Source organism: Lepidothrix coronata, unplaced genomic scaffold, assembly GCF_001604755.1.
Source record: "Lepidothrix coronata isolate B3197 unplaced genomic scaffold, Lepidothrix_coronata-1.0 Scaffold45, whole genome shotgun sequence".
NCBI lineage: Eukaryota > Metazoa > Chordata > Aves > Passeriformes > Pipridae > Lepidothrix > Lepidothrix coronata.
This window is the reverse complement of record NW_016690225.1, coordinates 4,140,758-4,155,025: the sequence shown is the minus strand read 5'-3', so window position 1 is coordinate 4,155,025 and position 14,268 is coordinate 4,140,758. Positions and strand designations below refer to the sequence as shown.

Below are 14,268 nucleotides of genomic sequence, written 5' to 3'. Positions count from 1 at the left end.
TTTTATTATTTTTTACCTTTGCCCAATTAGCAAAAAGCTAGTTAGCAAAAAACTAATTGCCCAGTTAGCAAAAAAGCCAGAGCTTTGCTTGCCAGGTGTGTCTTGCAGGCTAGGTTTTCTTCAAAGTTTTCAGCCAAAACAGTTCATGTGTCTAAGAGCACCTTTTTTCCTTAAGGTAATCATGGCCAGGTTCAAGGCAAGCAAAAGCCCACATCCCCCTCCCAATACTCCAGCAATCTTTGAAAAGCTGTAGTGCTTTTTTTTTTTTTAATTGGAAAAGGGACTTGGAACTGGACAAAACAGTAACCTTACTGCTGAAATAGACTTTTTCTAGTCTCTCTGAAAATTTGGCCAATTCACAGGGCTTTGGATAAAAACCAAGCCAGCTGCAGTTCACATGTGCTCATCAGAAGCCAGCTAGAGATTGCAGGCTTCGTTCTCTGGTGAGTTCATGAGCATGGGATACACTCTAGGGCCTGGAGTGGGACTTCCCTAGAACTTGCATTTTCTAACTGCTTCAGGCCAGAGCAACTCTAAATCCAGATACTTGAAAGTATGGATTTTTAGTTGTTTTTTCAAACTATTTGTTTCCAGGCTACATGAAGTGACTGCATTCAGAGGAGGTGAGACATGGAAGACAAGGAGATAACTTGGAAAAATAGACTTGGAACAGACAAAAGGAACCCCAGCAGAGAGCGGGGGGGACACGAAGTATGTGAAGACTGGGGTGGAAATCAAAGGATGAGGAGGAGACTGAAGCACAGCAAAGAACGAAGGCAACTGGGAAGTGGCATATGGGGAAAGGATGTGAAGAAACTCATTTTAGCCTCTCTTTGCACATTATTCTGAGCTCACTTAAGAACACTTGAGCTCACTCAGAAGGCCTTCCCTTTCCTTCTGACACTGTCCTGGTGAACGTTATAAAAAAAGCACCAAAACTTCACAAAATAAAGTATTTGTTGAACACCCCTAAAATGCAAGGAACAGCATTGCCATCATATTACAAACAGAAAACCAGAGCCTGGAACTATTTCCTGATTATTCAATCCAAGAAGTACATTTGTTGTACCAGGAGACTGCTGTATAGTGGTGTATGCATGTTCTTTACATGTTCCTGCTGCCTTCTACAGCAGCTGCAAGTCCTAAATTCTTCTGTTAGCTATGCTTTATTTAGGTCAGGCATCTAAGGAATAAGGGATGCAAAACTTCACCTCCATGCATGTGGAAGGATTTGGCCTGAGCTGAGGAAGAGGGGAGGGATGAGAATCTGCACTGTGGCAGACCCTTACCCAATTATTCTATGGCATCATTTGATACTAAAGTTACTCCAAACTTTGAGGGTTCAGGAGCAGTCCTTCCTTTCCAGGATGTCATATAATTTCGAGAGGGTTTTTCTTTTAAGGCTTCGAATTTGTCCTGCTATCAAAAAAGGAATCTGAAGTCCCCATTTACTTCAGCTGAGCGTGGTGTGGCCCCTGGAGCCACTGCCTCCGCCATGCACATGCTGTAAACCCTGTGGTGCTGCCAGCGCCCACCACTTGCACTGAGATTCTGTCTTCAAACAGGCACTTTGTGGTCTCATTGTGACTGCAGCTCCCTGGTTTGCCTTGAGTTCCCTTTCCTGGCTTCTGCAGAGCTGGTTGATGAACCACCTAGGCTTTATCACTGTGGTCAGCATCCTCAGTGATGGTACATGTCCCAGTTCACACCTTTGCTTTCATACATGTTGTGCTGTCAAGAATAATCGTTAGTTTTAAACCGGCACCGAAAGCAGCAACAGGCATTCCAAAGGGATGCACAGGATGAGCTAGTGACAGCAGCCACTTGGCATTTCCAATCCTGTGGTGCAAAAGGGGATGTGTTCTAAGTATTTTGACTTCTTGAATCTCTTGTGGTTTTGTCAGGAATACAATTGACATATCAGGATATGTACGCACAATCTCTTATTACTGTTTAAACTTAGAAAACAATACCATATCCTGTGCCAACAGGACTACTAAGGGCTATGCAAAATTATTTGTCAGCTCTTTGAAATACCTTTCCTTTTCTGGATAATAAAGACACCATTTCTCCAGCAGCTTCTACTTCTCTGTCTTTAAACAGTTGTGTGAATCAGGTTATTCACCTATGACTACAACCAAGTCCTAGCTACAGGTGCGTGGTTCCATAAAGAAGTATTTCTGCATTATAATTTAACTTCCCTGGCTGTAAAAACAGTGTGTGTTTTTTAAAAGTTTTTTCAACACTTGTCAGTATGTGACCATACTAATGCAATCCTTTGCAATCAACAGGAATGTATTAAAGCACCTTGATGTCAAACCAACTTTTTTTATACCTTGCACAACAAGAAGTGATGACTTCTTCATTTACAGAAGCCAAATAATGCTCACAGACTATACAGACTAGAGGCAGATCTTTATAGTCTTTATCACACAAGACTTTAAAAAACTTGGGTGCAAAGTAGCATAAAGGCAATGCCATTTTCTGAACCTACAGTGTTTATGCCAAAAGTGCAATAGGATACTATAGGAAATGCAAATGCCTGTTAAACCATAAGTGACAACCTTAACGAGGGACTGTTATGCATACAGCATGAAAAGTAATTTAACTTAATACCTCCAGTTCAGGTTTCAGCCTTGAGTACTCTGCATATTCTTCTATTTGTGCCTAACAATGTTGAACAGCATTTGATACTTTTGGGATCATTACAGTGTCAACTCTCCCATCTTGGCCAACTGCAAATTAAATTCTCTGTAGCTGTTTCCTCTGTGGTCCCAAATGGATGAGATTGTTGCACAGCTGAGTAAGGCCAGGGGCCAGTTATATCCAAAAATTGAAAACTGCTTTGGCAATTTCAGCCTTCGTGTCTCTGAAGGAGACAGGGAAGGAGGGCCTTGGTGTGGAGTGTGGGACCACAACAGCCATAGTGGTGACAAGGTCTGCTAGTGCCCATGAAGTGTCAGGCTCACTCCTAACATAGAAAGACACTTCAAAAATATGGCATTTTAGGGTGGAACCCTTCCCATTTTCCTTTTCTATAAGCACAGCTGGAGGCTGTAGCTTTCTATAAGCTGTAGCTGGAGGCTACAGCTGCCTGCACACTGGTGTGAGCTGTGGGCCATCTCTGGTTCCACCTTGTTCATAGGGCAGTTCAGAAATGCCCCAGGGCTGAAGCTGAATGCAGAAATTCATACACCCAGCCAGTGTCTTTGGCACCAGTTACAGTCATGCTGGCCCTACAAATCTTAAAATCGTTTCCAACCTTGTGAGTTGAAAAGCAGCACTGGGGATGCCCTGAGGATATGGAGTGCTGGGGAAAGTAAAACAGCTCTGGTCTTTCTCAGGCCAGGAGTTGTTGAGACCGTATGTCCTACTTCCCATTCCAGTGACTGTGCTTTGATGCCCAAAAGTAGGCATAACCCTCCAACCTGTTGCTCATCCATGTTTCAAAGCACCAATGAGCCCCAGCCCACCTTATGGAGAGAACACCATATCCTGTATACTTTGCAAACAAACCAAGAGTGGTTTAGGATCTACCATTCTCCAAACCCCTTGGTACTGGCAGCCCAGTGATGGTGATGCCTGTCTTAGTCTGTAGTGGTGGGACTGGGACTTGAGGGGCCTGTTTTCTGCAGAGGCTTTGTGGGGAGCCTGGCAGCTCAGACCAGCAGCTCTGTCAGCCACTGCATGCCCAAGAGAACTGGCAGCATCTTCTGCCCCTGAACATCGGCATCCTCTGTAGGTTCTCTGGGCCAGTTGGGCAAACAGGTTGAAAAGGCTCTGGTTCCAGTAAGTCACACAGAGAACACAAACAGAGGCATCTGGCTGTGAAATAGTTTGTACAGGCATAACTAACTGAACTTTCACATCACAAATACGACCCAGAAAAAAGTCACTATTTTTCAGGGGGACATCTAGTCTTTGCATTTACTTACAGCCATGCAAACTGCCTAACAGTGAAAAGCACGCTCTGGCAGAGACAGGAGTGAGATCCATCCTGGATGTCAAATACAGATGTTACAAAATCCCAGAATGGTTTTGGTTGGAAGGGACCTTAAAGACCATCTAGTTCCAACCCCTCTGCCATGGCCAGGGACACCTTCCACTAGGCCACGTTGCTCAGAACTCAACAGCAACACCTCCTTCTAGCCCACCAGCAACAGACTCCTGAGTTTCCACTGGCTTCTGCCCACCAAATGCCAGTCCTCCTAAGGAGGATGTGCCCTGAAAGAGGTGGGTGTCAGTGGCTTGTCTGTCAGCAGTTTATCAGAGTGAAAACAAACAGGGAAATTTTTCAGGTCCAGGAGGAGAATGGAGGAAACCCAAGATTCACATCAGTTTTAGAAGTGCTGAGGGACTCCTCGTTAGGAAAACAACAGATCAGTCAGCCTGGGGTAGGGCTGCAGATCTGGGACTCAAACTGAACAGGTAGGAGGTACACTCAATAGGCTGACTGGGAAACTGCTCCCCACACAGAAAACAAATCTTCCCTGGAATCAATCAGATGTAGTCATGCCTGACTGTAGCTGATGTTTCTAATATTTTTATTATTTTTTTTTAAATTAGATTATCGTTGCTTTTCCTTCTCTGGATTTGTTCTGTGTTTTGTTTTACTTGTGTGACTTTTGCCATTATACAAATTTAAACCAACAATTTCTTCTTTTGTCTTATGCTCAGCATACTGTACAACTCACTTCACTGGGACCACAGAGCTCCAAATCGATGAGACAGGCACGAACAAGAAAATGAGGACAAGAGCAACCCCACTGTGTTTGCTTCAAGCCCTGCTAAAAGGTGACCTAGAACTGCAGGTTAGGACCAAACTGTGGTTTCCAATTTTAGAAAGGAAAAGCCTTTATAAAGCAGGTGCCAAGATCTTGAACCTATTAGCTGGTTTTCTATTGCCTTTCTGGGCATGGTTGAAATTTCTGTCATTAGAAGTGTTTTTTTATTTGGAGGTGGTGGTGGGAGAAATATCTTTTTTTAAATTTTTAACACTAAACCAAAAATCCCAAGCCTGGTCCTGGTCCCCTTCATTATCCAAACCCAAACTCGTTATCTCTCTCTCACTTGAAGTGAGTATATATATTCTATGCAAGCTAAAATAATCAGGGGCCAATTTTTAAGTACTAAAAGAAGTTTTACAGCTATGTTACATTTGACTGAAAGGAGAAAAAACAAGTATTACAGTAAAAAAATGCTTCAGAGGAGCTAGCAAAGGACTGCAGCAGGCTGGAGCCCCTCACATGTCCTCCTCAGTAATTTCTTCACTCTATTATAATAATCACTCAGTGTTTTCTGTCACTTCACTTTTTGTGTTCTTTGTTATTTAAGTTAATGTTTCCTTACTAGCCTTTCCCCAAAAGTAAACACAAGCATATCATTGTAGAATTAGCACATAGGGGTGGTCTTGCAAGTTTTACATACCGTGTATGCATATGAACAGAGCAGTACTTGTGGTATAGAGGGAAACTGCTGTTATGAAAGGCACTGACAGAGCTGGCAAAGGAGGTTTTTGAAATATGGGTCCATCTGAGATTTAACACATCACTAAAACTCTGGTGGTATTTGTTACCAAGATATACTTCAGGTATTTGTTTGCAATACCTCTTCCCTCCCCTTGGGTCTGTCCACACTGTCTGCCAGTGTGTCAGGCCAAGGCCTCGAGGCCAATTCCTGGACAGGACTGTGGTCCTGCACACTAATGAACATTACTAAGCCTGTGAAGTTGGTGCAGGTGTTCATGGGTGAAAAGTTATTGCAGTTTGACCCACCTGGTGGTGTATTGCATTGGAACAAGCACAAATCAATTTTAATGCATTTCTAGCTGCATGGGAAAAAAAATCACAAAGTTGTTTTCTTTCAAATGACTGCTTCTCACACAAGTTTTTCCATCAAGGACTTAAAACCAGACTCGTAGCCTTTGTGTAAGCAGTTCCTATTAACCAAGCTACAAACATGAAAGTGCAGAAAAAATTGAACAAGTAGACAGGACAGAAAAGTTGAATGAGCATTGGCTCTTCTTATTTTAATGAAGAAATATTTCAAGTTAATATCAGTGCATATTTAGAAATAGCATGTGATACTCCCAATGCCAAATACAACAGCAAATTACAGTTTCAAAACTTTATAAATGAATGGCAAGGAAAAAAAAAAGATTAACAGAGAGGATAAAGTTCAAAATAAACATCCTGTTTGTTTGCTGCACTGTGTCAATTATATTCCTGGTACTTACACAGCAAGAGTGATCCAGTATTTCATGGTAATTAGGCTCTCCAAAATAGCAGTTATTTTCCTACAAATGAATTAAGCGGTTTGCATTTATTTTTGATGTATAATTAAATGTTATTCTTAGCTGTTACAAAGAAATTTAGTCATGTCAGAGTAAAATTTCATTCCATGACTGAAAAAATCACACTAACATAGGAACACTGCCTTCTGGTTATACCCACTGGTAACAGTCAGCTGAGAATAGGAAGAACTACGTGTAAGCACATTTGGCTGTTACATAAAATGGCTTTTTTTTTCTGTTTCACAGCCTCATAACAATACTGTTTTTCAACATTGTTCCCAGTCATTGTTTTTAAAATGGTTCATCAACATATCCTGAATCAATCACCGATATAAATAACTCCAGTGACAAAATCCATTATGAAAGGACACAGAACTTCAAACTGAAAGTTGTACTGAATGATTTTAAGGTGGAACTGTAATTACTCTATAAGGTTAAAAAAAAAAAAAAAGAAAACCACACAGTAAAAGCCGTATCTGTAATTAACTGGCAATGATGGAATCTGAAAAACTGAGATGTAATTTTAAGAGATGTCTAATTCACAATGGACTGTAAAGTAAGACAAATCATACTAAAGCTAGAGAGAGATGCACATTTAAAGCTTGCAAGTGTTATATAAAAATATTTTCTAGTTCTTTCAATACAAGGAGTCCAATTCCCTAATGGAAGAAGATAAAATACATCCTCTTTCCTACTCCATTGCTGTACATATAGACTGTTCCCTGCATATCAGGAAATGGCTTTTCCCCAACAAAAATACCAGCCTTGGGAATCGCAGACTTTCTGATAGTCAGGGTTTGTTGATTTTGCTTTTTAAAGTATACTTTCAAGCAGGTGAAATACTGACAGGATATGCATTTTGTTCATTACTAGTCTACTGTGCAAATCATATACATTGACCCTGTAACTTCAATCCAGCTGCAGTCTGCATCACCTAGAATGACTGTGAATCTTACTGTATGGAGATGACTGCCAGGTTATGAAATATCAGGCTAAATCAGATTAGTGGGAAAGGCACATGCTTGGGATTAAGCAGGAACACCTGAAGGTTCCTTGTTACCGTACCCTTACGCTCCTGGAGTTACAATAATTCTGTGCACTACCCAAACAACAAAGTTTGCTTCCAGAAAATTGTGAGGTAACAGGAAACTTCTGCTTATGGCACGTACACATGAAAGGTCTGTGAGTTCAGCTGAAACACTTGAGGTGGTAGGGATAACAGACACAAGGGAGGCTACAGTCTGGTTAGGCCAGAAACAAAAACTTAACATTTTGTTATACCACGTACATTCCTTTTATGCACAAACACAAGGTGCGCAAAATAAACTGTTTGCTCAGTACAATTTAATGTTTTTCATATGTAAAATAATCACCTAATACCGCAATATAATCAAAAATCATGCACTAGATAAACAGAGCTGCTTCCCCATGAACAGTAGTTCTCGGGAACATTTTATTCTGCTTCAGGTAACATCTCATGATTTGCTAGCTTACGCAGTCCCTTTTAAAGAACACAGTATTTAGCTAAAACTGAAGAGCAAAATTAAAAAAAAAAAAAAGAAGTTTTGATTTTATTTGTGATACAGCTGGGACAGATGCAACTGAGCTGCTGCAATGCACGAAAGAACAATGAAAATTCAACATGAATATCAGAAGAATAAATATATACTCTAAATTAAGCTCTGTAAATACATTCACAGGTCCACTTAAGACACCCTTATGCATAATTCATACTTCTTCAAATCTGCAGAGAGAGATGGATGTTAGTTCATGGGGAAAGCAATTTATCATATGACTCGGTTTATCTGTCATTATTCCAGCAAAAATCAGTAGCAAATCTGAAAATCTACATTACTTTTCCCCAGACCAACCACACAGAGGCTTAAGTCACAAAATCTATTATTTCCAATATTTGACCAATAAGGCTTTATTTACACTTTTTTTTCTATAAAGTCAGGAAAAGGTTTGGTGCAATGTACAAGAAAAGACTGCACATTTCACCAACTGGAGACTAACATCTGCTTATGGTTTAATGCTAACCCAGAGGCAGCCAATTAAAGTCCCATATATCCATGTTTTTACATAAAGTTTCCTTCCAGATTCTGTCAGAAGCATACTAGCAGTCAGGCCACCTAAAAACAGCAAAGACGGCAAAGTTTTCTTGAGGCTTAGTTTGGAATGAACACTTTTTCCAGGGAATTTATTTCTTCTTTTAGAATCCTTCGCATCATAAAATTCTATTAGTAACCTAAAAGCAGAGAAAAGGAGATGGTTAAAGTCATACAGGAGTGTAAGGCATTTTAAGCACCTTACTTTCCTCCAGTAACTGCTTCTAATCACACATTATTTAACAAATGATCTCACCATGTGTAGCAGCTCATCTGTAGCAAGTTGAAACAATGAGTACACCTTATGAACATGTTGCATGTCAGAGTACTCAACCTGAACGCTTGTAAGCAATAAAGGTATATTTTCCTTGGGGACTAATTTTAACAGTGAACATAAAAAATTGAAAAGAATCCTTTTCATTCAGCATTTAGCATAAAAGCCCATAGCACTGAGCAGTATTGTAGGACAAAACAACACACAGATAATCACTGAACACCAAAGGAAGAGGAAAAAACATCTTCCTAAATAAACTAATAAATAACAAAGGCTCACAAGACACTAAATACATCGGAAGCTAAACATGCAGAAGTAAAATGCTACACCACTGGTTTAGTGGTAACTTTTTTCCTCCTACTTTTAAAAACCTTTAATAAATGGATCTGGAAATTCTGGAGTTTTAACTATCTCTAAATTTGCCTGACAGATTCTTTGGTCCCAGGAAAGATGTTCCAGTGAACAAGAGCCTACAATGAGACGGAGATAATCAGGGTTCAGTTTTGCTTGTCTTCACCAGACAACTAAAGGTACAGACACCTGGCAGTCTTTTATTTTGTGTATCACCTCCTTGTCTATATAAATTAAATCCACACTTTCTTCCTTTCTAAAGTGAAGAAAAGTTTTTTAGTGATTTTAAATGTCTAAGACACTTTAGTAACAGTGCCATGCTTACAGATAGTCATGTTAACTTTTACATGAATTCAAAGTTCACAGGAGAAATGAATACATTTTTTACTTCCATGGAGTGTGAGATTGGCAGAACAATTTTAAAGCAGAACATAACTGAAGAATCAGGGAAATTTCTGTCTCACATAAAGTATTCAAGGATTTAGAAAGTAAACAGATGCAGCTCCTTAAGTTGGACTTAATGGCAAATAAAACCATCATCTCTCAAACAATATTTAAATCCCACATTAAGGTACAAAGTCCTTCCAGAGAACAAGGTCCCCTAGGATCTGCTGCATATGCTCACTAGTGAGCTTATCTGGAGATGCTGGAGGGAGCCAGGCACTTCAGTTCCGCCACAATTAAAAAATGGACAAATGAAACTTCTACTTCACCTTGTTTCCCTAGTGAAGGTAGGGATTTTGGGGTTAATTGTGGGTTTTATCCAGTTGATATCTGGATGAAAAACATGTAAACAATTTTGGCAGAAGAGATTAGATCAAGACCTGCCTTTAACTCCAACTTAAAACTGACTACAAGGAAAGAATCACACTGCTTTGTTTTGCTTGCCTACCACAGGCATCTTACATTCTTGGCTATACAGGACTCAACTACAAGCAGATAAACGGAGAGTATTCAAATGAATACGAGTCTTGCCTGGAACACAAGACTCACACCTCTTCAATCTAAGGAAGGTCAAAACCCCAGGAATCCCAACCTCCTGAGCAAAAGGTTTAAGCAGAAGGTTCTGATACGTTATATGCACAGGAATACCAACATCACCCTCTCTTCAGAGAGCCTTAAAGCTGGTACTTAAAGCTGGTAACACAGAAATCAAGGGTGTATCTGTTAATACAAAAGAAGTAAGACAGACAGTTGAAACAGGAAGTTCTACATATTTCTACTCACTTATCCTTTATTTCAAAACGTTCATGAAGCCACCTTCTCATATACATCTGCTCTTCTGGAATGTCCTTCAGCTCAATTCGGTCAATGAAAATATGAACTTTTGGGCATTCCTTACAAAGAAACTCTAAAAAGAGAGCAAAACAACAGAACTGAGTCACAAAAACACTGTAGGGCATTTATTTGTCTAAAATACACCAAAAAAATTGGTCTGTGCGTGCCTTGGAAGCCTAACCTCAGTGCTCAAAAGCCTCCCCTCCTTACGTTCAGATCCTGAGCACTTCGCTGAACTTAGAAACCACCTGGCCTACACACTTCCAAACAGTGGACCATTGTAGGAGCAGGTGTTCAGCGAAAGGCCCCAGAGATCACGTGCAACATGGAAGAATTGTCCTAAAATGCACCCTGCTAACTGTAAAATGCTGTGCTTGAAAACATTATGCTCTACCTCAGCAGCAATCTACTCATTCAGAAGTGTGGGATGCAGTAACTTTGATACTGTAGTTATCCATCCTGCAATCTTGTTAGTAGTCCTCTTTGCTTGTCCTTTTTAAAATCTAAATTTTGTTTGCTCCTGGATTGGAATTACAGTGATTTCCCAAAGCATCTCCAGAAGAAATAATCTATAATTACGAAGTATAAGAGGGCAAAAATCTCGGAAAAAAATGATGCTTTCTATTTTTTATCCCTTCATTTTTCTTCTGTCTTACAAAGCTCGAGACAGCCCTGTTGTAATTCCCCTCCCCCATTTCCTCAATTTGTCCCTAGAAAAATTTACCAAGCAAGCATTAATGAAAAACAAAACCCCATTACTCAAATAGCCTTGTCGGATTTCTTACAACTAATAAGTGGTAAAAATACTGTGCATGACTATTGTGATATACTGCACATTGTAAAATACTATGCTTATTGTAACCACTGTGAAATCCTGTGCAGTGTGTATTGGTAACCATCTGCATTTACCAGTAGCAAGGGGTGCTGCAGTAACCATGACATCTCTGTACAGAGAGATGCATGATGTGAGGATGGAAGTCTTCAGAAATTTGGACAGTTTTCATATTTTGGAAATGGACCAGAAGTGCCTTCCTACAATACAAACAAGCAACAAATGTAACACAGAGAGGGTGGTCCCTTTAGGTTGTTGACATGTTTGGACAGCAGTGCAGATGTACAGAAGACTTTGACCCGTAACTGTTAGGGGTATCTTGAGGAATGAATGTGCAAAATAATTGCTGTGGCATGTACATCTTTATTGTTGTCTGCCAAAGCAGATATCCCTGTATTTATTTTTCATCTTTACAGGATTACTGATTTGGAAGGACTTTGTTGTAAAAGCAGTCCTTATCATATACTAGAAATTGCCTTAAGGAATTTTAAAAGCCTGTTCATGCAAATGTGTATGTGTGCTTGCAGAGGGGGAGGGAAGGAGAAGAGATAAAGAGATCACTGAAGTCTTATGGCAGTTTGATGCACAAATCTGTAAGGTGCTGTGTGTGGTTCTGTCTAGAGTTCACGCAAAGAGAGCCCTTCACCAAACTGCACCGTAACGTAAAGGGAGCAACATGGCCCCGCACCATCAGCTGGGGAAATGGCTGAGGGCCCCCAGCAGGCACAAGTCAACCTCAGCCATGCAGCAGCAAACACAGCTGGCACCAGAAGGTTCCTGGCAGAACCTTCTCCTAGCTACAGCTATTAGATGACAGGCAAGTTAAGTACTTGGAGTCCGGAATGATGGTACAAGTAGACATTTTCTTCAGGTTTATGTGCAATGCTTTTACTAACCACAAAGAAATCAGAGTTCTTTTATCTATAAGCAGGTTTTTCTCTTGCTTTAATGAGAAGAAAGGATTTTCCAGGCCTGTTTCTCCAAGGATACTATCCAGGCCCCTACATGAAGGTCATTGACTATATGATCACCTAAAAGCATACTATTAATATTTTAAAATGACAGATGTATTATCCATGTCTTAAACGCTTATGATGTTCACTGATGTATAAATCCTCTTTTGAATGGCATTACTATAAAGTGGAACATTCTAACAACATGCAGAACTGTATCTAGAAAACAAATGCCTGGAAGCCAGATGATACAGTCTTTTTTTGCACTAGACTCCTATAAAAAGCATCTATGGTATGCATATTCAGCTAGAGCTCAAGATCCAGCTTTAAAAGATATTTGAAACATTCTGTGCATTTTCTACTGTATGTTTCTTTTGCTTCATAGCACATAGGTTGCTCTGCATAGGAACAAACAAGTCTTTACTGATGTTAACTATAATAATGGCCAGTGTTCGCGAGCGAAGATTTGGGAAAGGTCATTAACCCTTCGAGCCTGCGCAGTGGATTTTTTAGGTGAGACACAGCGTGCGCTGAACTGAGCCCACCCTTTAATCCTGAGGTTCATCTGCTGGGGCCAAGCAAGCTTGGACAGTAGCAGTGAGGGTCTCAGAACGTAGGTTTGTTTAGAGTGACCTTCTCTTAGATGGATTGCCTCACAGGGCTAACGAGCTCCATCTGCCCGGGGGGCTGGGAATCGAACCCGGGTCGCAGCGGTGAGAGTCCTGCACCCTAACCACTAGACCACTAGAGGCCCCTGTTAACTATAACCTCAGTTATAAATTATTAAGGGAAATTATAAGCCAATCAAAATTCAAGACATAAGTATTTCAAAAGAAACACCTTACCCCCATCCCAAGCTGAAATGTAGCAATTCTACAAATCTGCTTGGACAGCCAAAAACCTCCACAAATACCTGAGAGTTGCTGCTCGCTTTCTACCTTGTGCCCAAGTTCCAATGCAAGTTGATTCTTACCACTTCCCACTCTGGTCTTCTTCAAACAATCTAAATTGAGTCCCCATATGTGAAGATCCTAAAACTTTGTCATAATTTCCCACCTTTGTAAATGCCAATGCTTTCTTCCACAGCCTTACTCTCCCTTGCAGTTTGAGCTTAGTACAACCTCACTGAAGGCTGTGGGATCTGCTACTGCAGGTGCTCCCCTGGAGAGGGTCATGATTCCCACACATCAATTCAAGGCCCTTTTATCCAAAGTCTGGGCAACCAGGACATCTGCAGATAATACTGTAATGCATGCAATCAAGCACATCAGGGAATCTGACTAGTCTTTAATTATCCAATTCATATCAGGGTTTAATGCAACTAATCCAACTTTTTTCCCCAATCTACAATGTCACTGCAATCACATAACAACACCAGTGAATAAGGACAATATATTGAGGTCGATTTTGAGAAGAAACAGCTGGATTTTATCACCACAACCTCTAAAGGTTAGTGGTGGTCCCATGACTCCTAATTTCACATTAGCTTAACTCCCCAAAGACTTATGCAATTAAGCTAAGAAACAAAATCTTATTGAAGCAATTTATTACATTCAAATTACGTCTAACTTCAGGGACACTAGCCCTTAAGGCCAACATCTTACAGGCTTTTCAGATTCCTAAACTTGCCAGGGTTTGTTATAATTAACAGCAGGAACAAGCAAGCCTGAACTTTCCTTCAAGAGACAAACCATAAGTGCAAACCATGCATTACAAGCAAACATTATGTTGGGGACAGCATTAGCCAATCAAGAATTGTGTACCAATTGGGTTAAATTAATGCTAACAACTCGTGTGGGAGCCAAGTGGATTGACTTTTGTGTAGGAGATAATTTCCTAATAAAACTTTCTATCTGGCTAAATAACAGATACAAGCACAGAATGTTTATAATGCTTCTAGTGGCCAACCACAGCAGAAGGAAGGAATTGAAAATAATAAGGTGGATTGAGCATTTTTTTCCCTTAGACTGTGACACTGTGTCCTTCCTTCTGTGGGAGAGGTTTCACACTAACACAGGGCTGAAGGATTCAGTGCAGAATTAGGATTAATGAATGAGGTGCAGCAGTCTCCAGGAAAGGAATTGGATTCACAAGATTTTTAATTGCAAACCAATGTTTGGAGCTTCCACAAAATTCTAACAGTTCTCAACTCCTCACCTTCAGAAGCCAATTAATTGTTT

General features: G+C 40.3%; 1 protein-coding gene and 2 long non-coding RNA genes across 3 annotated transcripts in view; 2 read left to right on the top strand and 1 right to left on the bottom strand.

Moving 5' to 3' along the window:
• Positions 1–1,209, top strand: part of LOC108497159 — a 31,943-nt gene extending 30,734 nt beyond the window's left edge. Inside the window, exon 3 of the long non-coding RNA XR_001874703.1 lies at positions 595–1,209. This is a non-coding gene — a long non-coding RNA (uncharacterized LOC108497159). The remainder of the gene's footprint in view (positions 1–594) is intronic.
• Positions 1,210–4,151: 2,942 nt separating this feature from the next.
• On the top strand, positions 4,152–9,275 carry LOC108497160. The gene is made up of 3 exons (XR_001874704.1): positions 4,152–4,233; positions 4,678–4,811; positions 9,105–9,275. It is a non-coding gene; the product is annotated as an uncharacterized LOC108497160 (long non-coding RNA).
• AGPAT5 (1-acylglycerol-3-phosphate O-acyltransferase 5) overlaps positions 5,999–14,268 on the bottom strand; it is a 55,366-nt gene continuing 47,096 nt past the window's right edge. The window contains exons 7-8 of the mRNA XM_017814551.1: positions 10,253–10,376; positions 5,999–8,540 (exon numbers count right to left, since the gene is read on the bottom strand). Coding sequence (XP_017670040.1) covers positions 8,315–8,540; positions 10,253–10,376 — 350 coding nt within the window. The 3' untranslated portion in view covers positions 5,999–8,314. The remainder of the gene's footprint in view (positions 8,541–10,252; positions 10,377–14,268) is intronic.